At 26.9% G+C, this 27,904-nt stretch overlaps 1 protein-coding gene across 1 annotated transcript; it reads right to left on the reverse strand.

The window, feature by feature from the left end:
• Positions 1-20,586: 20,586 nt before the first annotated feature.
• Positions 20,587-27,415, reverse strand: LOC114126237 (alpha-1,2-mannosyltransferase ALG9). The gene is given in 15 exon segments (XM_027990137.2): positions 20,587-22,855; positions 22,934-23,091; positions 23,216-23,346; positions 23,459-23,582; positions 23,675-23,810; positions 24,207-24,417; positions 25,039-25,161; positions 25,378-25,584; positions 25,651-25,738; positions 26,062-26,172; positions 26,234-26,347; positions 26,607-26,812; positions 26,912-27,053; positions 27,140-27,167; positions 27,170-27,415. Coding segments are annotated over 14 exon segments (1,809 nt in total). The 5' UTR covers positions 27,204-27,415; the 3' UTR covers positions 20,587-22,855; positions 22,934-22,937.
• Between the last annotated feature and the right edge of the window lie 489 nt (positions 27,416-27,904).

Below are 27,904 nucleotides of genomic sequence, written 5' to 3' on the forward strand. Positions count from 1 at the left end.
AATATTGTCTTTTGTTATATGAAATAACGAATAATTTATTTTTATTTACTTCATAATAGCATGTTCTTATTGTAGACATTCTAAAGACGATTTATATTTTGTGAATGATTTAAAATACAGGTGTAAAACAAAATATAGTTAATATTGATTTACAGTTACGATTTTAATGTGTTAAAGAAAATTGATTCCCTTTTAAAATACCATCTATATCTCTCCGGGTCATCGATGATACAAAAATGATTAAAGTTAACAATAATCGGAAGTTCAAAATTGCATTAGTAATCACTAATCAGTTTTAATATATAGTGAAGCCATAATCAGTTACTAATAACTAATAAGTAATAATAAAGTGGATCTAATTAGTTAGTAATAATTATTAAAATAGTGTACCTAGCTAATCATTTAGTAACAATATGAATTTGAGTAAATATTAACTAAAGCTGGGAATTTAAAAAAAATAACTTATCAAAAGTTATTTACAACTTCCATCCACTGCTGCCAGTAGTATACTTATATTATAATCCACTAAAACTTTATTTCGGCTTATAAACCTTCAGTGACCGCTATCATACCGTATTTACTAGCTTACCTATGATACGATGTATGACCTATCAGTGTTCTATAAAAACGAAAAATATTCATTAAATTGCATCATAAATTATAAATAGTTATTAAATTGTTTTTCCATTTAGATTATAAATGTTTAATACCTAATTATTAAGCACATATCATATACAATATGATGATTATTGCGTTGGTAGTGTTGGTACTTAATAAAAAAATATCGAAAAAATTTTATCATTTAAACTAATTGTCTATAGTAATATCAATTATTATAATGTGTTCCCGTGCTTGCTTTGAAAATAGAAAAGTAACAAGTTATAACCTACTCAGTTCATCTGAATGAATTTTATGGTTCGAACAAAATTATATATTATTACCTATTACGAATAAAAATTAATTTGTCAACGTTGGTCATTTTTTAAACTATTATCTATTGTAGTACTGCGCACAATATCATAATAATATACGTGTTGAGTATTAATTTTTCCAGGATAAATCAAAAATTAATCTATGCTATAAACACGTACTATTATTTATGTAAGTGCTGAGAAGTAAACAACGATAACAAAATATATATTTATATCATGTTATTATAGGTAGGTACACACACGATGTCAATATATTATAAAAACGCAATACCAATTAATTAATGAATATGCGCAATAGATGAAACTCAGGCCCGAGGTATAATAATGATATTTCCCATTACTTACCTTATATTGCTTTTATCTATGATAGAAGAAAATAAAAATGTACAAAATTATCAATTGTAATGTATCATAAGACATCCTCCCAACGACTGGCGGACAACAAAATTAAGTACCTATGATATAATAACTAATAAGTAACAACGCACTGAATTCATCTAAATGATTAGATTAATTAAAATTTTTCTTTTATCTGATTACCTCCATTATAATCTCTAAATAATAATAATAATAATAATCCCCCGACGCGTATAATGTTGTACAACAGATAATTATCACTATATTATTGTCTGAATAATTAAGAAAAATGTAATAGCTGTACACCCACTTAAAGAAATTCCATTTTATTTTTCTACATAATTCTATACCTTGTTATTTTAGCCTATACACACACACACACACACACACACACACACACACACACACACACACACACACACACACACACACCAAACACCTCAGTCAATCGTTTTAATGTATTTATTTTTTATTAAACGTAATGTATTCAATGGAATGAATGCGAGATACGTTCTTCACTCAAGGTCGAAGAAATCTGTGAGCAAAGAGGTAGTACCGCTTTATATTACTCAGCCGCTATTCATATTTTTTCAACCTTATCGTAATTTAATAATGTAGTAAAAAAGTAATTATTTTATGTAATAACAAAACGGTCAATATACTATGCGAGCATTATCGATACGTGTACTTCTGCAATGGATTAATGCACGCATATGTCACTTAAGTCACAAATATGAAATAATTATTCATCAATGTTATTGTTTTTATTTTATGATTAATTATTTAAATTCTAAGTCTTAAAGTTTACTTGAATACTCATCGAGTTTTCAAGAATGGAGAGCGTTTAATATTTTATTTGATAAACTTAAAAAATAAAAGTGGACTTTCAAATTGTATTGTACTATTATGTGGTCTCCTCCACAATGCAATTGTCATATGACATAATATATTATAATATACAAAAAATACTATTGCCTATAGGCTTAGATTAAGAATGGCTTGGGAGAGAAATAGAAAAGAGATTAACGTCCGAGGAGCCCACTTAAGCTGGTCCACCATGTTGTCAACTTAAAACTATAATAAATAGTCATTTTTACTCTTTATATTGTAAAAATATTAAATACACTTTAAGCACAGCTATTACAGATACTATAGCATCTATAGTATCTATTATTATAGCTGTAATTTTAAGAAAAACTAAAGAAAAAAACCAGCACAATCTCTTTGTTATATATGACCACACCATTAAGTAGATCACTGTAATTAATATTTTGAATTTAAATTCAAAGATAAATTATTGTATACAATAAGAATAATTCTAAAACCATCTTTCGAGGTACTTCTAGGAATAGTTTATCAAATATTGCTATTAGTAGTTAATTTTACTATTAGTATAACAAAAGCAGTGTTTAACTGAGTTTTGCGAAAATCAAATCGCATAATATATTATATTATTATAACTAATTTACTAGCTATCATTAACTTATGAATAAGTTATGATGTATCATACCGTTGAATCATGAGAACTGATTTAAAAGCTTAAATTTAATCAACGTATATTTAAAATAAATTTATCGTGTATAATATAGTAAATAATAATAATAAGTAAGTAGTTATTGCAAAAAGTTTCATTTCCTAACCAATATCATTTTTAGAATTTTAACTAAATAACTAAAATCGTAATTATTGTTTAAAAATCCAATTTTTAAAAAAATGTTAACCTAAAAGGTACATAAAGTAACTTCAAATGGTCTAAGTATTTCGAAAACTTGATTAATCAAGTAATGTAGTGGAATTTTTCAAGTTACTACGATTAATATTTTATGAGTAATAACAAGAATCGTTGCTATATATTAGCAATACCATAGATGGTATATATTTGCCATAAAGGTATATATTTGGCATAGAGGGTATATATTTGCCATAGAGGTATATATTTGCCATAGAGGTATATATTTGCCATAGAGGGTATATATTTGCCATAGAGTGTACATATTTGCCATAGAGTGTATATATTAGCCATAGATTGTATATATTAGCCATAGAGTGTATAAACTTGCCATAGAGGTATACATTAGCCATAGATGGTATATATATTTGCCATAGAGTGTATAAACTTGCCATAGAGTGTATAAACTTGCCATAGAGGTATATATTTGCCATAGAGAGTATATATTTGCCATAGAGGTATATATTTGCCATAGAGGGTATATATTAGCCATAGATGGTATATATTTGCCATAGAGTGTATAAACTAGCCATAGAGGGTACATATTTGCCATAGAGGTATATATTAGCCATAGAGTGTATAAACTTGCCCTAGAGTGTATAAACTAGCCATAGATGGTATAATATATTAGCCATAGAGTGTATAAACTTGCCATAGAGTGTATACACTTGCCATAGAGGTATATATTTGCCATAGAGTGTATAAACTTGCCATAGAGTGTATAAACTAGCCATAGATGGTATATATTAGCCATAGAGGTATACATTAGCCATCGATGGTATATATTTGCCATAGAGTGTATAAACTTGCCATAGAGTGTATAAACTTGCCATAGAGGTATATATTTGCCATAGAGTGTATATATTTGCCATAGATGGTATATATTTGCCATAGAGTGTATAAACTTGCCATAGAGTGTATAAACTTGCCATAGAGGTATATATTTGCCATAGAGGGTATATATTTGCCATAGAGATATATATTTGCCATAGAGTGTATATATTTGCCATAGAGTGTATATATTTGCCATAGAGTGTATATATTAGCCATAGATGGTATATATTTGCCATAGAGTGTATAAACTAGCCATAGAGGGTATATATTAGCCATAGATGGTATATATTTGCCATAGAGTGTATAAACTAGCCATAGAGGGTACATATTTGCCATAGAGGTATATATTAGCCATAGAGGGTACATATTTGCCATAGAGTTATATATTAGCCATAGATGGTATATATTAGCCATAGATGGTATATATTTGCCATAAAGTGTATAAACTAGCCATAGAGGGTATATATTAGCCATAGATGGTATATATTTGCCATAGAGTGTATAAACTAGCCATAGAGGGTACATATTTGCCATAGAGGTATATATTAGCCATAGAGGGTATATATTTGCCATAGATGGTATATTTTTGCCATAGAGGTATACATTAGCCATAGATGGTATATATATTTGCCATAGAGTGTATAAACTTGCCATAGAGTGTATAAACTTGCCATAGAGGTATATATTTGCCATAGAGGGTATATATTTGCCATAGAGGTATATATTAGCCATAGATGGTATATATTTGCCATAGAGTGTATAAACTAGCCATAGAGGGTATATATTAGCCATAGATGGTATATTTTTGCCATAGAGTGTATAAACTAGCCATAGAGGGTATACATTAGCCATAGATGGTATATATTTGCCATAGATGGTATATATTTGCCATAGGGGGTATATATTTGCCATAGATGGTATATATTTAGTAAAAAATAGATATAAAAACCAAGTTGAAAAATGCAAATTTTTACCCAGGCGCGGACATTAACAGTGATCACAATCTAGTGTTAATGGAAACAAACTTAAGCCTGAAAAGAAAGAAACCCAACGAAAGTATAAAAAGAAAATGGTGCTTGTACAAACTAAAGAATGAAGAAATAAGAAGTGGTTTCAATGAAGAATTAAATAATCTATTACAAGAAGCAAATAGCAATAAGAACCAGGATAATGACAAAGTCGAATGGGAAAGTTTAACGGATACGATAACAAAAGCAGCGGAAAAACATCTCAAACTCACTAAAGAAATGCCTACGAAACCATGGATAAACAACGAAATTATAGACCTCATTGAAAAACGAAGAAAATACAAAAACGTGGTTAGTGAAGAGGGAATAGCAGAATATAAAAAGTATAGAAACTTGGTCAATAGAGAAGCGAAGAAAGCCAAAGAGGAATGGTTAAACAATATATGCAAAGATATTGATTCCTGCCTAACAAAAGGCTTGAGTGAAAAAGCGTACAAGAACATTAAACGATTTTTTAGAGAATTCAATGATAAAACCACTATACTTAGAGGAACAGATGGTAAAATAATCACTGAAGGGAAAAAAAAGTTAGAAGTATGGAAACAATTTATTGAAAAATTATATGGAAATGATAATATAAATGCGGGACAATGGGCCATAGAAGAAGAAGACGCAGAGCAAGAAAATATAGGACAACCCATTTTGAAAGAGGAATTTGAGACAGCACTAAATGAGTTGAAACACAACAAAGCTACAGGTATAGACAATATAAGTGGAGAAATGTTAAAAGCATTGGAAGGCCAAGGAAAGGAGATATTATTTAAAATAATATATGATGCATATGAAAAAGGGCTAGTCCCCAAAGATTTCGAGAAGTGCCTAATGATAGCATTACCGAGAAAAAAGAAGTCAGAAAAATGTGAAGATCATAGAACCATAAGTCTAATAACACATGCATCGAAAATATTAACAAAGATAATACACAAAAGAATAGTGTTGTATTTTAAATATAATAAACAAAATATTGTTTGACATTTTATTTTATTATAAGTTTTATTTAATACATCACAAATTTTACATCTAAGATTAATTGACAAGACTACGCGAACTGGAGAGAGTGACTGACTTATACACAGAGTAACGGAAAATAATATGATAACAAGTACAGTGTTACCTTAACACAACATCTTCCTTCTTTTTTTTTTTTTTTTTTTTTTTTTTTTTTTTTTTTTTTTTAACACAAAAAAAAATCATAATAATACAAACAAAATATATAATAGTAATTATAATTATAATAATAATGATAAAGGAAAAAAAAAAAAATAACATAAAATAAAATAGGTAGTTATAAAATATATAGTAAAACAAAAAATTAGTATAATATGTAATTACTGCATAATAATTATGGCTTATAAATCTAACCGTTTAGTTTAATTATTATTCTACCAGAACGAGTAAATTTTTTATTTATATTTGAATTTAAGTTGGGTTGTTCATAATTATTTGGTTTAGAAGTGGTTAAAGCACAAGTTATTAAATGTTTTCTGTTTTTTCTATCTACTTGCCTCCTTTTTCACCTTCAATTACATAAGATCTAGGAAATTTACCAATTTGAATCACTTTACCATTGATCCAAGGACCATTGGGTACTAATTTAAATAAAACTTTTTCACCAACTGCAAGAGGTGTTAAATTTTTTGTTTTTTTATTATAATAATTAGTTGTTTTATCTGTTTTTATTTTTATTTTATTTTGGTAATCACTTAATTCAGTTAATTTAGGTTTTAAGTTATCTATGGAAACAGGTAATTTTGTTCGAATTGATTTTGACATTAACAGTTGAGAAGGAGAACATAAATTTCCTTTAGGAGAATTTCGATTATGCATTAGAGCTATATATATATCAGTTTTACTTTCTTTACACTTTTTTAGTAATTTCTTTATTGACTGTATTGATCTTTCTGCTAACCCATTAGATTGAGCATAATTTGGACTTGAAGTGATATGTTCTATATCCCATTCAGACATAAACTGTTTAAATTCTAGTGAACTAAATGGTGGACCATTATCAGACACTATTGAAAATGGTATTCCAAATCTAGCAAACATTGATTTAAGATGTTGAATAACAGAAGTACTTGTAAATCCAGATGTTAAATGTGCAATTTCTATAAATTTAGAATAATAGTCTACCACCAATATATATTTTATCATCAAAGTGAATATATCAGTTCCTAATTTAAACCAAGGTATTTGAGGTATATCATGTGGTATTAAAGGTTCTTTAGAATTATTATTTCTATATTTAATGCATACTTCACAATTTTCAACAATATTTTTTATATCAGAATTTATGTTAGGCCAAAATATTAAATCTTTTATTGAATTTTTACATCTTTCAATCCCCATATGACCTTCATGAACTATTTTTAACATTTCTGGTCTTAAATTTATAGGTATAAGCAAACTTTTATTTTTAAATAATAAGTTGTCTATTATACATAAATCTTCTTTAAAAGACCAATAGGGTTTAATTATTTCCTCAATTAAATTTTATTTTCTGGCCACCCACTTTGTATAACTTCACTAAGTTTTTTACATACCAAATCATTTTGTGTTTCTTTTTTAATCAAGTCTAATTTATTTTTTGAAATTGCTATATTAGAAATTAAATTTTGAACATTTAAAATTATATCATCTTCAATTTCATCAACTTCAGTTATTTGAAGTGCTGCTCTAGACAAAGTATCAGCAATTATTAGTAATTTACCAGGAACAAATCTAACTTTTAAATCATAAGATTGTAGTTTAAGCATCATGCGTTGGAGACGGACAGGTACAGAATGAAGAGGTTTTGTAAATAATGTAATTAGTGGCTTATGGTCAGTTTGCACAGTAATTGTTTGACCATACAATATTGATGAAATTTAGTGCAACCAAACATTATCGCATATAATTCTTTTTCTATCTGAGCAAAATTTTGTTGACTTTCAGTTAATGATTTTGAGGCATAAGCACAAGGTTTATTGTCTTGCAGCAAAAAGCACCTACAGCATTTTGTGAAGCATCTACTGATAATGTTATAGGTTTTGAACAATCAAAATAACTTAAGACAGGAAATGTTGATATTAAATTTTTTAAATGACAAAATGCTTTTTCATAATTTTCATCCCATTGCCACAATGAATTTTTTTTTAACAAGTCACGCAAAATAGTTGATTCGGCGGCTAAATTAGGTATGTATGCACCTAGGTAATTAATCATGCCTAGAAACCTTTGTAAATCTTTTACACATTTTGGTGACGGTAAATTAGTTATAGCTTTGATTTTTTCATCATCTGGCTGAACACCATTTTTATTAAAAATATGTCCTAAAAATTTTACCTCTTGGACACCTATATGACATTTTGTTTTATTAAATTTAATATTAATTTGACGGGCTCTTTCAAATACCTTTTTTAGTATTAGATCATGTTGTTCCTTATTTTTAGCATATATGATAAGATCATCAACATATAAAAATACACCATCTATATCAGAAAATGTTCAGTCATTATTCTATGAAAAACTTCTGATGCACAATTTAAACCATAAGGAAGTCTAATAAATTTATACCTACCAAAGGGAGTGTTAAATGTACATAAGTTGGCACTTTCCTCATCAAGCGGTACCATCCAAAAACCAGAGCTAGCATCTAAAGTGGAAAAATAACATGAACCATTTAATCTAGATTAACATTTTCAAAACTAGGAAGAGGAAAGTGTGAACGTTTTATAGCCTTATTTAGATTTCTTGGATCTAAACATATTCGAAGCTTATTATCCTTTTTTATTACAATAACTACAGAATTAACCCAAGACGTTGGTGCATTTACTTTTTCTATTACTTTCATATTGACCATATTTTTCAGTTCAGATTCTAATTTATCATAAATTTTAAATGGAACTCTCCTAGGAGGATCAATTTTAGGTTGAATATTAGTGTCTAAATGAATATGATAAGTGATTGGTAGACATCCTAGACCTTCAAATAAATCTTCATACTTATTTAAAATAGAAATCTCATTATCATTATTTATGAGATTAATTCTAGATATTAAATTAAGATTATTACATGTTTCCAAACCTAGTATAGTATTACATGAAAAATCAACTATGTAAAATTCAATTAAGTAATATTTTGTTTATAAAAACATTTAATAGTGCTTTTACCTAAAGTGGATATCTTATTAGAGTTAAAAGCCATTAATTTTACATTAGATTGTTTTTTAATACTACTGAGAGAAATATTCATTTTTTTAAAAATTTCAATTGACATTATATTAGCTTGGGCACCTGTATCTAACTGACAATTCACATCTCTGTTATTAATTTGTAAGACAATTTGCCAAACATCATTTTTATTATAATCAGTTATAGAACCAATAAAAAGTAAATTATCATTACTAGAATTTTTTTTATCAAGTGTCATTTGATTAACAATCTTTGTCTTACAATATTTGGCAAAATGATTAAACAAATTACATTTATGACATTTGATACCTTGGCGGGACATGAAAATTTATGACTTTGACCACAACGACTACATGTAGGACTTAAATTATTATTATTACCGTATGACTGCTTTGAACTTTCTTTTTTGATCCTTGACGATTGACTGGACAGCGATGACTCACGAGTTTGGTTATTCTTATCTGAAGATATTGACTGACAATTCTTATGACCATACAACCCTTGATGACGACCTCGACTTTTGAACTTTTCTCTTGACTGAACTACTAGTACTTCTTTGACTGCTTCATTGCTCCCATCCATGACATCCAGTTGCTTAATCCTTTGTTGTGACAACGTCATAGACGTAGCAATTTTCAATGCTTTTTCCAATGTAAGATCATCTTCTTTTAATAGACATTGTTTAATTTTAATACTATTTGTATTCAGACCACAGATTAGCATATCTTTTATTAGACTTTCTCGTAAAGACTCAAATTCACATGACATACTTTTATTTGTTAAATCTGCTACATATTCATTAATACTTTCATCAGGTAATTGGTAGCGCGTAAAAAATTTATGGCGTTCCACAGTGACATTTTTACGTGGAATAAAATATTCATTAAATCTGTATATTAGATCATCCAATGTCAACTCTTTAATGTTAACATTAATGAATTATAGATTTTTAAAGCAGCTTTACCAATAAAATGTAAAAATATTGATATTTTACGTATTTCTGGCTGACTATCATAACCACTCGCAATCAAATAAATGTTGAACTCTTGTAACCAATCGGACCAATTTTGACATAAATTTCCATTTAAGGATAGTTGACTTACATTACCAATAAGACCTGACGACATCGTTAATGTGTTCGTAGAAATTTGAGCATCAGTGCACGTGGTTTGTTGCGGCTCGTTTATTGACTCATCATGTTGTGATCCAGATTATCTGCTTGATCCTTCTTTTTTCGACCCATAATGAATCAACACCTGACACCATGTTGTATTTTAAATATAATAAACAAAATATTGTTTGACATTTTATTTTATTATAAGTTTTATTTAATACATCACAAATTTTACATCTAAGATTAATTGACAAGACTACGCGAACTGGAGAGAGTGACTGACTTATACACAGAGTAACGGAAAATAATATGATAACAAGTACAGTGTTACCTTAACACAACAAATAGAAGCAAATATAAGTGTCAATCTAGAGGAAGACCAATTTGGTTTTAGGAGGAATAGGGGAACCAGGGAGGCTATATTATGCTTAAGGATGATCATGGAAAAGATGTATAGAGTAAACAAGCCTATGTATATAGCGTTCATTGACTTAGAAAAAGCTTTCGACAACGTCAATTGGGAAATATTATGAAAACCATAAATATCGATATTAAAGACAGAAGAATTATTCATAAGTTATATTTAAATGAAAAGGCTGTTATAACAGATAAAAGAAGCAGATCATGGGAAGAAGCAAATATTGAAAAAGGAGTTAGACAAGGGTGTAACTTATCACCAACACTATTTAATCTGTACATTGAAAATACTCTAAAGCAATTAAGAGAAGACGAAATTGGAGGAATTAAAATTAATGGTATGCTAGTACAAATGTTGCGCTTTGCAGACGACATAGCACTGATTGCGGAAAGCGAAGAAGCTTTAGGCAAAATGTTAACAAAAATGAATGATAGCTGTAAAGAATACAAAATGAAAATAAATAAGAGCAAGACAAAAATATTAATATGCAGCAAGCAGGAATTGCTTTCGAACATAGAGATTGAAAATGAGAAGCTGGAAACTGTTCAATGTTTTACATATCTAGCAAGCAAAATAACACATGATGGAAGAAGCGAAATAGACATAAAGAGTAGAATAGCACAAGCAAAACAGGCATTTTACAAAAAGAAGCACTTATTAACGGCAAACACGGTTAGCTTAAACACCAGGAAAAATCTTATAAAGAGTTTCGTATGGAGTATAGCCCTCTATGGGGAAGAAACATGGACGATACTAAAAGCGGAAAGAAAAAAGATTGAAGCATTTGAAACATGGTGTTGGAGAAGAGCACTGAAAATTGCTTGGACAGAGAAAGTTAGAAATGAAGAAGTATACCTAAGAATGAATGAACAAAAAGCAATATGGAAGACAATCAAAAAAGGAGGAAAAAATGGATCGGACATATTATGAGAAATAATGAATGGATAACGACAATAATAGAAGGAAAAATAGAAGGAAAAGCTGGAAGAGGTAGACCAAGAACACCATTTATGAAACAGATCATAGACGATATAGGGAAAACCAACTATAAGGAACAAAAAGTAGCTGTAATGGATAGGGATAAATGGAGAGCCATCAAAGTCATTTAACCAATCTAAGGATTGACAAAAAAAAAAAAAAAAAAAAAAAAAAAAAAAAAAAAAAAAAAAAACAAATATATATGACAAAGAGTAAAATATATATTTTTACTTATAACTATATACAAGCAAAGGTGGTAACTGTGTATGACTGGGGTGGTTATTGTGGAGGGTACATATTTGCCATAGAGGTATATATTAGCCATAGAGTGTATAAACTTGCCATAGAGGGTATATATTAGCCATAGATGGTATAAACTTGCCATAGATGGTATATATTTGCCATAGAGGGTATATATTTGCCATAGATGGTATAAACTTGCCATAGATGGTATATATTTGCCATAGAGGGTATATATTTGCCATAGAGGGTATACATTAGCCATAGATGGTATATATTTGCCATAGATGGTATAAACTTGCCATAGATGGTATATATTTGCCATAGAGGGTATATATTTGCCATAGAGGGTATACATTAGCCATAGAGTGTATAAACTTGCCATAGAGGGTATATATTTGCCATAGATGGTATAAACTTGCCATAGAGGTATATATTAACCATAGAGTGTATATATTTGCCATAGAGGGTATATATTTGCCATAGATGGTATAAACTTGACATAGAGTGTATATATTTGCCATAGAGTGTATATATTAGCCATAGATGGTATATATTTGCCATAGAGTGTATAAACTAGCCATAGAGGGTACATATTTGCCATAGAGGTATATATTAGCCATAGAGGGTACATATTTGCCATAGAGTTATATATTAGCCATAGATGGTATATATTAGCCATAGATGGTATATATTTGCCATAGAGTGTATAAACTAGCCATAGAGGGTATATATTAGCCATAGATGGTATATATTTGCCATAGAGGGTATATATTTGTCATAGAGGGTATAAACTAGCCATAGAGGGTATATATTAGCCATAGATGGTATATATTTGCCATAGAGTGTATAAACTAGCCATAGAGGGTACATATTTGCCATAGAGTTATATATTAGCCATAGATGGTATATATTAGCCATAGATGGTATATATTTGCCATAGAGTGTATAAACTAGCCATAGATGGTATATATTTGCCATAGAGTGTATAAACTAGCCATAGAGGGTACATATTTGCCATAGAGTTATATATTAGCCATAGATGGTATATATTAGCCATAGATGGTATATATTTGCCATAGAGTGTATAAACTAGCCATAGAGGGTATATATTAGCCATAGAGGTTATATATTTGCCATAGATTGTATATATTTGTCATAGAGGGTATATATTTGCCATAGAGGGTATATATTTGCCATAGAGTGTATATATTAGCCATAGATGGTATATAAATTAGCCATAGATACAAATATATATGACATAGAGTAAAATATATATTTTTACTTATAACTATATACAAGCAAAGGTGGTAACTGTGTATGACTGGGGTGGTTATTGTGGAAGTTTGGTTTTTCTACTATTATTTTTAAGTTTAAAAAGAGTGTGGACACGCAATATCTATTCACTTAATTATGGTTTGGTCTTCACATTTATAATATACAAATACATCCCTCGCCCTTAATGTTTAGTGTTAAGATACTTAAGGTACAAATAATTACATCTCAGTGATATGTGGTTAGGCTGATGATGATATTCTCTTATGCGTGTGAGTGTTTTTTTTTATTATTTTATTATTTTACTATTACGCGCATATTTATGTATAGGATCATACAGGGTCATTTAAATTTGAATTGGTATATTCAACGTGGATTGGAATTTCACGTTGCAACAAAACCTTGTGCAATTGTTTGTCGAACAAAGAATAAACGTATTCGTTTTATTCACGTTATTAGTGTGCGATTGAGGTTATATATATACACACACATAACATAAATATTATATATGTATAGGGAGTCTTGATTAACAACATGTCAATAGATTATCACAACAGGTAGAATTTTTCATACGGACATTTGTGTGACTGGACAATTTCAAGTGATGTTTGCAGCGTTGCCATCTTCAATACAGTTAAATGATAATAATCTTCAAACTTGTAGGTAACTAAAGTAGCCAATGTAGGTAACGAATAAACATTATATTATTTATATCCATTATAATATTATAGTATAATTTTAACTACAATATTATACATGCGTATGTACACGCCTATAAGTATAGCTGTAACTATACATGACGTAATAGATAGCTCATACATTATGTATATTTTATATGAAATTATAGCGACTTGTTTTGACGATTTGAATATTTTGTATTTTAAACGGTTTTAAACTAATAAGTACCTATTCGGGCTATCTCTATCATGAAAGTGTATGCATCCAGGAATTGGAAAGAATAAATGATTTCATCAGAAAAAGTTATAAAACAAAATAAATAATTTTGAAATAGTTCATGTAACAACAATATGTATATCAACAAATTATTATCGAGAAATATATAAAGAAAAAAATATTATCTATACTATACCTACATAATTCATATATTACTATAATTGCAGTGAATGGTGCATTTAGGAATCAATTTTAAGGGTAGGTAAGCATCAATTCCTTAAAGTCTAAATATTGAGCCAAAATATTTTGAAAACTATGTCACGTCTATGGAATGCTATTGTAAATGTTTGAAAAAAAGTGTAAGTGACAACAGTTATTCGTTTTTAAATTACAACAAACCCGATTTTATCAAAAACTGGTATTACGTATAATTGATTTTAAAATTACTGGGAATGAGATTTACCCAAAGTACCAACTAGAAACTAGATCCTATTTTCAACAGAAACCACTTTTAAAGTTTAACATTGTGCAGACGTTTTAATTGTAAAGAAAATAGACTACTACTGTAAAAGTGTAAAAGTGTAAAATAACCAATGCCAATAAAATTGTTGCTCCGATCAAAGTCTAAAATTATTTAAAATATAACTTGATTATGTTAGTTTTTAAATTAATTTAAATAATTAATTGTTGATTATTGTAGTTTGGTCAGCCAGTGGTTGATTTCCCTGGACCTAAAAGTACTTATTACATTATATTTAATTTAATATATTATAAAAACAAAATGTTAATCAAAGTTTGCCGCAAATTTTAGTAAATAATAATAATGTACTTATGAAGGGAATACGTTTCAACCACTTATTTAGAAAAATACCCGTTAAAATTGAAAATGTTTTTTTTTTAAATTAACACATTAATTAATAAATTAATAAAAAAACAATTTAAATGGTTCCATTTTTGAAATTACTATATAATTGTATTAATGCATATTTAATACAGAAGAATGATTTCTGTTAGAACATGTCAACCTTATCGCAGTATAGTTTAGAAACTTTTGATTAAAAATCAACAAAAATAAATCACTTTAAGTTAACTCTTCGTCCAGAGAAATGCACCAAACTGTTATATAATAACATCAATATATCAGTATAAAACGAAATCAAACATCTTAGAATAACCTTCAAACCAAAAGAAAAATAATCAACTCCAAACTGCACATTTTTCATCCTCTTCCAGTACCATAGCCAGTCAGAGGCGTGCGGGTTGCCACACATCCCCTCACCAAAATCTTTGTTTATTTATTTATTTTTTGCTGTGGCCTGTAATATGTAGTATACAGAAATTCCTTATAAGTTATATCGTTAATACCTATATTTATAATTTATATAATTCAAAGTAAACATTTGATAAATAATTATTCATAAGTTTTATTCATAAATGTCAAATAGTAATGATTGATGTTAAAATAAAGATCGATTTCAATTTCATTTTTAATATTATGATAGGGTGCTCGCCACACACTGTACTTAATTACAGTACTATACACATATAGATAATAGGTACCTATGAGTTATAACCACAATTCCTAAAACATATTAAACATATAAATTCAACTGTGACTTTTATCGTGTTCTTAACCAATTAAATTTGTTTAGTTGTTTTATAGTAATCTTCTTTATTTTCAACTATCTCATTTGTATAAGGTCAGCTATTGGTCGTCTTAAATTATTACCTATGTGTTTATAAAAGTTAAAAATTAGGTCTTACACTATTAATAATATTCGAATTAAAATGAAATTTCATGTTTACAATACATATTATAAATATACTTCTATTAATTAGATAATACATTAATCGATTTTTTAAATTAATATTAATACATTTTTATCTGAAATGTATACCGTAATGTAATTGGACAATCGTAAGAAAAACGTAGATGTGTCAGCAAATGTCACGTGTAGTAAACAGTTAATGAACGAAGGCATAATAAAGTAATAGGTAATACACTAATACTTAGATATCTTAGGTATCTATACAGCGTTAAAAAAATTTCCAGCTTCGTCACTGTCTTTTTCTAAAGTCTTGATTAAATATTGGAACTAAACTACACCTGAAGTACAAAGTCGTGCTCAGTTAGGTCATAATAGTAAACGTATTTAGGTCCGTGCTAAACCATTTAACATGCTCATCATGGCTCATTCAAGCTTTAATATATATATGGTATTTAATAACTAACATAATATTACGTAGAGATCTACAAATTACAGGCGCGTACACAAGGGGGGGTTTTAGGGGTTCAAACCCCCCCCCCGAAATTTCAGGAAATAAGTTTTATTATTTATAACCTTAGGTTAGATTATATAAGAATAAAAATTTAAAACCAAAACCCCCCCCAAAATATTTTTTTGTGTACGCGCCTGACAAATTATGACTGTTAATTACCAAACTTCATAACAAACCTGTTCGGCGTTCATTCCAAATTCATCTCCAACACTATAACCCTTTAGTAAAATAATACTAAGGACTCTCATATTTTTCATAACATCCTTCTTGCCGAGTTAAAAGCAAATAGAATCGGAATTAATTAAACTATAATAAATACATAATTTATTAAATTGGTTGTAAACATTATACAATAATATTATACTATAGTCTATAACCAAATTATAATTGTAATTTGTAATTTTTTATGCACACTAGTATTACTTCTACTACTATACGTCTATTATACTTATGCCTCTTACAATAAATATGAATAATCATATATCACTTATTGTAGCATGTCATTATACAGATTATTTTATTTTATATTTTTATAAAAATAAATAAAAACAGCAAATATTTAAAAAATGAATATTTTAATAACCATCAGATAAATAACACGAATATCGAATTCAATTATGTATAATTTTGTCCAAACAAAATGTTATTAAGATCAGAAGTTACATTCGAAATTACAACATTCCAAATAAATGAGGTTCTGGTAAAATGTAGGTATCATCCTTAACAACCAACACACTCGAGGAGTTATATATAAACATCAATACAATAAATCTCTATATTAAAATGAATTAGGCATTATTGTTTGCGCATACACATTTTGCATAAATAACAAACAAGTGAAAATATTTTTTATAGTCTTGTAGTTACAAGGATAGATAAACGTACCTACCGATTTAGTGTTGAAACAATATTTTAATAATTATAGTAACCAATTGACAATGATAATAAAATTTATTATATTATATTGAAATCATGATAAACCTTGAAGTCCATAGATCCGCCAGTTTCTTATAACGATGGGACAAATAATATAACAATATTGTAATAAGCGGCTTAATAAAATTGAGCATTGTCTTTCGTCTTTGTAAGAATAACACAGAACACTTATAGTGACAAATATACTGACATAATTACACTTATAATGTTGTGTAAACTGCTCAAAAAACTGATTAGCAATTATTGGAGGTGGCGAGATTTTTTAAATTTTTTTTATACAGTACCTATACTGATTGTGATATAATAATTATAATATTATTATAGTCTTATAGGTACCCATCATTATGTTAAAAAACCAATATTATTTAATTGATATTAGTAATTAAATATTTTCTATTATTAAATATTTTATTTTATAGAAAACGGTGAAATTTAACTTCTGACTCACCAAAATTCTTAACTGTTAAGAACTAGAAAACTGAATATGCGGTAGTATTGTACCACATGAGCCGATTCATAACGCTGTGTTCTCATAATAATTTTACTATATTGATACACATAATATTAGATAAGTAGGTAATTTGTTCACATGATATTATATGTATCTAGATCCTAGATTATATTATTATTTGTATTATACAAGTATCTAAGTGTAGTTCGCAATTAAATATTTCTTTAGAAACAGGGCTTTGAGTTAAATTGTATATTTACTCTTAAGTATCAAAATAAAAGAATACGAATTTTTAGTTTTGGTAATAAAATATTATAATTAAATGGGTAGGTATACGTTTTCAGATTAAAAAAAATATATATTATTTTTTAAATAGATAATAATATATGAATATTCGTATTAAAATTAATATTATTAATACTATATTTTTCTATTACCTATTATTTAACTTTTAGTAGTAGGTACGCTATTACAGCTCGAATATTATTAATAGTACCTATATATAATAACACTATTCATTTAAATTCTAAACTATAAAATAATTTATTAATCGCAACAAAACAAAAATACGAAGTCAATATACACTACCTACATAATATGAATAGTTTTATAATACATTAATACAATTAGATAAGATCCATATTATGTATACAATATAAAATATACAAGAAATATAGGAAATACAGAATATAAATAGTTAGATAATACATAATAAAATATGATATAATAAGTTATAGTTAACAACGTGAAATAGCGTAATTGCGGCAAGTAGAGATATTCATGATATAGAGTTTTATTTAGTAGGTAATGAAGTAAAAAGGGAAAGGAGAGGTTTTATGACGTTTGTGAATTAAGAAATGAAGGAGATGAATAATGTTTTAACATATTATGAAAAATATTGGGAATGGTTTTGACCGAAGGAAGTCATAAGAATGATATGAGCATAAAACGGATTGGTGGATGTGGCATAAAAAGTGAATTATTATATTATTATTGATTTAAGGATAAGTATGAAAGGATTTCGTTTATTTGGACGATTAAAACTTAAATATCAACCTTTATAATTGGCAAGGTGACTACTATCACATAGAGCACATCTGACTGGAGACTGGAGAGTCGCATGACTATAGGAACAGGAACATAAGAAGTGGTCTTCCCCATATTTAACACATCGTAGATCGTGGTGACAGCATTTCCGGTTGTACCGGTAATAGACACAATACTACCATATTATATGTATTTACTACATGCTAGCTCCTACTCAATACTCGTTAGTCGTTATTATATTAAACCATAAAACTTTTAATCCTTTGGTCTTCGTTAATAGAAATTGCAGTATTTATTGTCTTTATCTGAAATAGTATATATAGGTAGGTACGCTAATATACTGGAATACTATTACTGATACACTACAAGTGACAAGTCTACAACTATCTTCGACAAAAATACCTGAAACATAATACACGCGTAATAGTAGGTAGTTACCTAAACATTAAAGTCTATCATTTGATAAAGTGTATTGACATAAGTTAGTGTTAATTGTTTAAATAATTGAAATAAAAAATAAAATTAGAAACGGTTGAATTTTCCAATCTAGATATAGGTATCGTATTATTGTCATTGAAGTCATGTACTCATGTGCATACCTAATACATTTATTATTATTACTATTCAATACAAAATAATTTGTATTTGCGTTCTTGGCAGTTCAATTTGCTTTCAAAAAACTTAAATCTTTACATGATTATTGATTGGTAATAATACTGAAACACCTACGTGCAATAACGCGATTAATGTTGTTGCAATTCAGCTATAACAAGTAGGTATTGTAATGAATTATACCAATTTTGATTATATTTGACGTTTGACGTCAACGAACAATTTGACATTTCTATAGATTCGAAGCAAATCAGTACTTACCTAACAAACATTAATACTTCAATAGTCTATCACAATATTATCACTTATCAGTTTAGTGTAATTTTAAAATTTTGGCCGATGAGAATTTACCATTAATAATTAATTCGTGAAATCTAAACTTCTATATATAATAGCAATAATACGTGTAGGTAGGTAGCAGGTAGCATGGTCAGAACTTAAGGGGGTCAACATTTATTTTATGTCGATATACCGTATACTTAAAGATACTAAGAGACTAAATATACTTAATAAATAGGTACATTTTAATTTTTGAGGGAGGGCAGTTGCCTCCCTCAGCTTACGCCTATGCAGGTAAGATACTATAATGGATATGTCACACCAATATACAATTGCAAAAACCATAAACATACGTCAGTAGTTAATACCTACATATTACAGTCAACAGCACACACATTCACAAGTACACACACACACAACCACGGTGTAACTATAACACAACACACATGTCAAGTTCAGTAGTTCTATGTCAACAAACTCCGGATGACTTCGAAATCGCTTTAACCCATAGGCGGGACACCATATGACGTGGCTGGGTAAATATTCAATTGCATGCTCTAATGTTCGATAAAAGAGCTACTTAAAGGTTTAAGGACTACCGAGTCTAACTAATTTTTTTCCAAAACTAAATATTAATAAATACAAATACGGATTTATTTATTTTTTATCTTTTCCTAGCAGAATGGATTTTTTTTTCCCCAAAAACTATTGTATTTGTATATTCATTATTAATTATATGATGAAAATTAAATGGAATACAATTAAATAAAATTTGCTTAGTTTTAAATTCAAATAGTCGTGCACTAACTAGTTGGGTGAGTAATTTTTAGGACTAGGTACATTTTAATATGTTGTTTGCAATAAATAAGTGATAAATAACAAAAAAAAAACTAAAGTTAAAGTTCAAATTACCACATGTATTATAATTGTATTATAATTTATTCTAAAAAATAATACGACTTTTTTAATATTTAAGAAAATGGATTTCGTTATATAAAAATGGTATAAAATATTTATAAACAATAATTTATTTATTTTTTTATTTCAATAATAGAATAATAATATATATATAAATATTACTAAGTACTAAGTAGGTTAGTTAAAGTAGTTAAACTATTTATAACAATACTAACTTCACATTTATGTGTAAATTTCGATGTATAAATTAAAATAAATAATTCCAAGTTAAATGTCATCAAATTAAAAACAAATTTAATTGTAACTTATTAGATCTAAAGAACTAAAAAACAATCAAATGTCGACCAAATTACAAATTTATTTAGTTTAAACTGAGTATACAAAAGCATAAATTAAACCTGTATTAATGCTAAATGTAAAATTAATATTTCAGTATAGTTTATATATTTTATAATTTTAAGATGAATACAATTATGATTGCTTAATAATTAAATAAATTTAAAAACATAATAAATTATGAGATCATTTTTTTTACAATTATTAAAATTGTAATTAATATTTTATCTTTAAATATAAAATAAGCCAGTTTTCATGTCCAAATAGTATTATAATTTTAAACTTTGCTAAAGATAATAAAGCTGAAAAAATGTCGAGAATATAATTTTTATTTTATCTATCAAGAAAGTGTAATAATATGATAGTTGTCTGATTGGACACCTAAATTTATAAAGGAGAAAATATATTAATAATTAATTTTATTAATTTACAAATACCTTTAAATTACCACTAATTTAAAAAAGATACAACAATTATAAGCTATAGAATTATAAAAAGAAGTTTGGTTATGTCATTTTTAATTTAAAATCATATATTTGGTAAATGATAGACGTAAATTTCCTACTTATAGAAACCAGCACTTAAAAAGACATCTTACCCAATAGCATAATTAACTTACGTTCAGAAGTTCTCATCAAGCGAGCACACAAAAAAAAATATTTTGGTGAGAGAGGATGGGTTTAGGTTATACATTTTCATACCTATATAATCTAACTTAGCAAAAAGTTTATAAAATTTCAATTATGGGACTATTTAAAACATCAGTATATTTAAATATTAATTTTTAAGTAATACCTATAAAAATATGTATTTTTATAATACAAAATCTAAATTTTGGGAGGGGGAGTAAAACCCTAATCCCTACCACCATGTACACACCTGGTTCCCCTTTAGCTAATAGTTTTTAACTTAAGTTTTGATATTATGATTTAATAATAGGTACAATTTAATATTATAATACAATTTAACAAAGCTGAATGAGAACTTCAAAGCATTAATTTGTTATGTTATACACTTGTAAGACAAAAATAACAGATTTGAGTAAGAAATCTTTTTAAAAATAAAACAATGAAATTTGTTTATTATAATTAAAGATCGGATTTATATGTTTCTACATATAAAGTTTGTGAGAGTGAAAAATGTGGACAATTTGTTCAATTCTGAGTTCGTAGAATAACGTTTTTTATGCATATTTGAAAATATTTTTTATCATTTTGATAAAAAAGAATATTTTTTATTTTTTAATATAAATTACAATTTAAGTTACTTTAATGCAATTCAATTATGTAAGTGTAAGCAACAGTTAAATAATTATTGTTTAAAAAATATCTATTATTAAATAATTTGTTTTATTTTAATATGTTTTAATTAATAGGTGTATAGTACTATTAATTGTGATTTTTTTATACTGTGACTTAAGTGTTCATTACAAATTTTAATTAAAATATACCAAAGGAATAATGTTTTTATTGTTATAATATATTAAATTCTTAGTACTTAGAAGGGATTTATCCCTCTTACATAGTCCAATATTATTTCGTTTAAAATACGCAAGTATAATACTTCACTAATTAATCAAAGGAATATTATAAAAAAAAATAAATAAAAAAATTTGCATGTTATATTGATATTTATTGATTATTTTGGCATAATTTTTAAATTTTTAAGAGAATATAATGAGAACATTTGAAGGTTTTTTTTTAAAAACTATTAGTATCATATTTTAGATGTTTTAAAAGAATATAAATCCGGTCCTTAATCATAATTTATGGCTATACCGATTTATTCTGATAATGGTAATCTTTATGTACACTTGTAAAAAATTGCTAATCAAAGTTACTAAGATTCAGCAATATAACATATAAAAAACTAAAACTATAACCTATAGAATATTGTTTGGCAGTGTACTTATCAATAACTGTGTTGGTGTACAGAGATATAAATATGGTATGTATCACATGAAACCTTTTAATGCTAAGACTTCAAATAGATAATTAAACAATAGTACAATAACCTCATTGACACCTAAATATACAACATAAAACAATTTAATTTATATCATTATATTATTAAAATTAAAATTATATTTATTTATAAATTTACTTGTCTAAAACCCGTAGTTTATTGGTGAACCATTCTCTGCCTGTGGTTTAGTATTCATTTTATTAAAATCATTTCGCATAAGAAGATTATAAGAAGAAAACTTAACATTTTCTTCCCAGAAAAATGGAAAATAAAATGTCCTGTATAAAGTTGGTGTTCTGTAATGTAATAGTGAAATGATGTTAAAAAAATTGATTAAAAAATGTTAATTTTGTTTTATATAAGTACTTGATTTGTACAAAAAAATTACTATTTAAGAATATAACTGTTTTAAATTCTTACTTTTTACTATCTAAAAATGGTATGGATTTCCAAATAGTCCATTGCAAATTATTTTCAGAATAATTAGGTTCCAATTCTGAACTTTGATTGTTATTCAGATCTATTAGGAAATGACATAGTCTAATATCACTCTGAAATTTAAGTAACATCAGTAAAAGTACAATAGTTTACTTTATTAACTTGTACATCTTAAATTACATAGGTAAGGAATTAATGAATTTCAGTAAAATTGAATACACTTACATATTTATCTAACTCTTCTTTATTTTGATCATTATAATTTTCAATAACTTTGTGCAAAGATTCTTGACTAAAACGACCAGGTAAAAGTCCTCGGAATTCTGATCTAATAAAATGCATTTTCCATCTATAATAAAAAATTTACAAATATTAGGTATAACAGACTGTTTTCACATAGTATGAAATTAATAAGAATTTAAAAATATAGTATATACTTACCTATCATTTGGTAAAAAAAATGATGAAGGATATCTATGCCATTCTTTGCCAACACAAACATTTATTACATCTGATTCAGGTAGTGTAAGATAATCATTACTCAATTGTGTATATGTATCAATAGGTGCATGATATGCTAAACATAATATACAAAAAACATATTATACACATTATACATACTCATAAGCTTTCAGTACAGTGGTATAGCCAGGATTTTTGTTAGTGGGAGCTGGATAATAATTTGGTATATAGTTTATAGAGGGATCTAATTAAGACCACTCATAAGCTGGTGGTTACGTTAATGAGGTAAATACATGTTTGGACTTTTGGAGTAACCCTAATACAAATGTCATCACCAATACGTGGTAAACGTCTTCTATAATATGTTTATTGTTTACTCAAAAAATAATTATTATATTTTCCACAAATTTTTAGGAGGGTTGTTTTTCTTTATCTATCTTTAGCTACAACACTGTTTCTTGGTATTTATTTTATATTTTTTTTTTTATAAAGTTTACATTAAAAAACAAACCTTTAACTAAAAGAGTGCTTCGTGACAATCCCATTAATAAAAATACAAAGAGAAAAGGTATATAAACATTATCAACCAACTTGTTATACAGCTTTAGAAAATTAAAACGGTGAATAACACTTGAATGTAAATTCATATCTTTAATAAATTCTAATAATATAGAAGATGCCAATTGTATTAATGGATAAACAGGAAATAAAAATCTTTCTTCCTAAAAAAAAAAAAAAAAAAAAATTATAATTCATTATAAAATTATAACTGATATACATATATATATATATATTATACTATATTAAACATCCAAATATTCATAAAGAACTATTGTATATTTACAAATCAATACTGAGACCTACTTGGGTTTCTGGATTAGATATAAGGTTGTACCAAATTAAAAAAATGCAGGTATTTCAATCCATTACTCTCTATTTACAAAGCCTCTGCCCCTTAATACATTTCTAACAACTCACACCACAGTAACTTTAGCATGAAAATCATCAACATGGTTACATTTAATCACTACAAAATGTTTTTATACCAAACTAGCAACTCATACCAACCTACTTAAAATAATTCAAAGAAAAAAAAACATTGCTGAAAATCTCTCATTGGTTAAAAAGATCATGCTGGTACAAGAATTTATTAAATCCCTAACTATATACCGCTTTCTGAAGGTTCTGTCACTGAAGTCAGCTCTTTCCTTCTACTATTATTATTTTATAAATTATTCTTTATATATCATATTTGTTTATTGTACACATAATACAGATTATAATTTATCTATTTTAATTTTAATAAAATAATTATTCACAGAGTTAATAAAAACATACTTTACCTTATGTGGTTGTAATATAAATACAAAAATCCATAAATATAATGGTGATAAATACAATATCCATATTAAATTATTATTAATATTGCTTTGTTTAGAAAATCTGATCCCAAGTTTTGTAAGAATCTAATGAAACAATTTGATCAATTATATTTATATAATTTATTATAACATATATAAATTTTGTTTATAATTACTAATTAGTATTAATTAATTATCATAAATCACAAAAAAAAAACTATATTTATAACAATTAAATATACTATTACCTATTATCTATTAGTTTATTACAATAATAAATATTATAAAAAATTATTTTATTTTAAAAATTAATATACATACCTTTTTCAACAGAATAGCAATAGGAGCCATAAGTGATAGTATAAATACAACATTGAAATTAAGAATACCATTAAGTATATAAAAGCTCCAATGTTCAGTACCATACAAATCAGGACCATGACTCGTGAATATATTATAAAAAACAATATTAAAAGGAGCTATTACAAGTTTTCCATAAAAATATGAATCTGTAGCGACTTGATAAACCTATAAAGCAGTATACTTATATTATATGCTATATCATAAAAAATATAAATATTTATATGCACTTACTAAAATAGATCCTAATGATATTAAACACCATTTAATGAATAACACATACTTTTTGTTTCTGAAAATGATATCACATGCAAGTGGTAATCTAAAATTAAACACAAAATTAAAAATATATTATTTATCTTAAGACATTCTTTCTGAAGTATCATATTATTAGGAGTATCAATTTTTTAACATGTTATTTTTTTATTATTATTAAGATTTTATAACACAATTTCATCAAGTTATTATTAAATTATTACAATACACTATTCAGAATAAGAAAAGAATTTTGTGGCTGACTTGTGCGTATGGGTGTCGACGTAAACTGGTTGCCCCCCAAAGCCTCTTCTTATTCCGAATAGAGTAAAAGTAAAGTGAATCTAAAAATGAATAAATAATAAGATAAATTAAATATATCTTACTAACCCAATTAGACATGAAAAAGGCCAACTTAAAAATGTCGACAGTGCAGTTGTAAAAATTGCCAATTCATAATTTTTATTTAACCATGCACCAATAATTAAGAAAGTCATGTACCTAGAAAAAAAATGTTTTAATCAATTTATGTACTTCAAAAATATTTAAATTTTATTCTCACATAGAAAAACTTGAAGGCAAATATGCAGTAGAGGCAATGAACATTCCAGGGCTAAAAACTGTTATGAATAAGTAATAATTGCTAACAGTGGATGAAATTTTTTTTGATATAGCTCTAAAAAAGTTAATAAGATAAATATCATTATTAAATAAACAAAAATCAATCAGAAGCATGCTCAGGGCGATGATGGGATTATATTATATTAACTGCACCATTGATTTTATTTTCTTAATTGAATATAAACAAAGTCTACATATAATATATACATACATTAAATATAGAACATTTAATAAATAAAAATTGTATTAATCCGACCCTATTTAAAAAATTTGAGCATGCCACTGCATTCAATTATGTTTAATATTAAACATACTTGTAAAAGTATAGTTCACATAGAGAACTCAATAATGCAAGTACACAGCGTATTAAATAAAACAACATGATTTTTCTTGTATTAAACAAGGCTTTGTAAAGGTATACAGGGACTGCATGAATAAGTATGTATAAATATGATCGAAGTGCATAAGGAGGCGCATATTCCCAGGTTTGAAAACCACTGTTGAAAACAAAATAATGAGTCTAAAACAGAAAATTAAAAATTAATAAATCAATTTATTTGAGAATTAAGTCAAAAATAATATATCATTTTAACTACAAAAATAATGCTATTGAATTTACCGGTTCCCAGTAGTTAAATGTTTCATCACAGTCTGAAATATGAACGAGGAACGCAGCAAAAAACCTTGCAGTTAAAATAATTTTCAAAGGTGCATCAAATCGCATAAACCAATCTTTTTCGTGGACAACTACATCGTTTTTACTACACAAAATACATAGAAAAATTTAAATTCAGTCAGTGATATTTTAAAAATGTATTAATCTAAAGCAACATAGAATTTTAATTACTCGTTTTTTTTTAATTTTTGTTTCTTTGCTTCTTTTTTACTTTTGGAGTAAGCTTTGAGGCCATAATTGAAAGTCAAAATGTTAATGGTTACAAGATATATCAATTGAAAATCATTGTATCATTACATTGTTCTTCAAAACTCTTCAACGTATACAACATTCGGTACTCGAATGTCAACATTAAACTATTATATCATCGAAGTGATTATTTTGAATTTTTATTACAAGTCTCCATAATAATAATATGTATTATCAACAATACAAATTGATTTCAATGAGTGTTATCAATTACCAATCATAAATATAACGATTAGCGAATAGAATTACTCATAGGCAATAATTGTCGTATTTTCATCATCAAAAATTCAAAACCAAGGTGGCAACGTGTATTAATATTAGTAATAAATATTAAATACACGTTAATTATAACGTGAAATAGGTACCTATAAAATTATTAAATTACGAAGACTAGTGATAAGGAGTCCAAACTACCGCAAAAAAACGTCCCGTAAAACACCTCACACTAATTTCTCCACCAGTCTGCGTGACGATCAAACCGGCTCGAAGTATTAATAATTAACACTTATTAAAAAGGGACGTACTCACTACTCGACTTTATTACCATTAAAAAATTAAAAATCGTATTAAAATTATAAATACATCATCCATCAGCCCATTCAGTGAAAGTTTAACTTTAAAAATAATTTACAAAAATAGAATTTATGTTCTACATTTACGTAATAAATGTACATATAAATAGTAAAA

Source organism: Aphis gossypii, chromosome 1 (assembly GCF_020184175.1).
Source record: "Aphis gossypii isolate Hap1 chromosome 1, ASM2018417v2, whole genome shotgun sequence".
Lineage (NCBI taxonomy): Eukaryota > Metazoa > Arthropoda > Insecta > Hemiptera > Aphididae > Aphis > Aphis gossypii.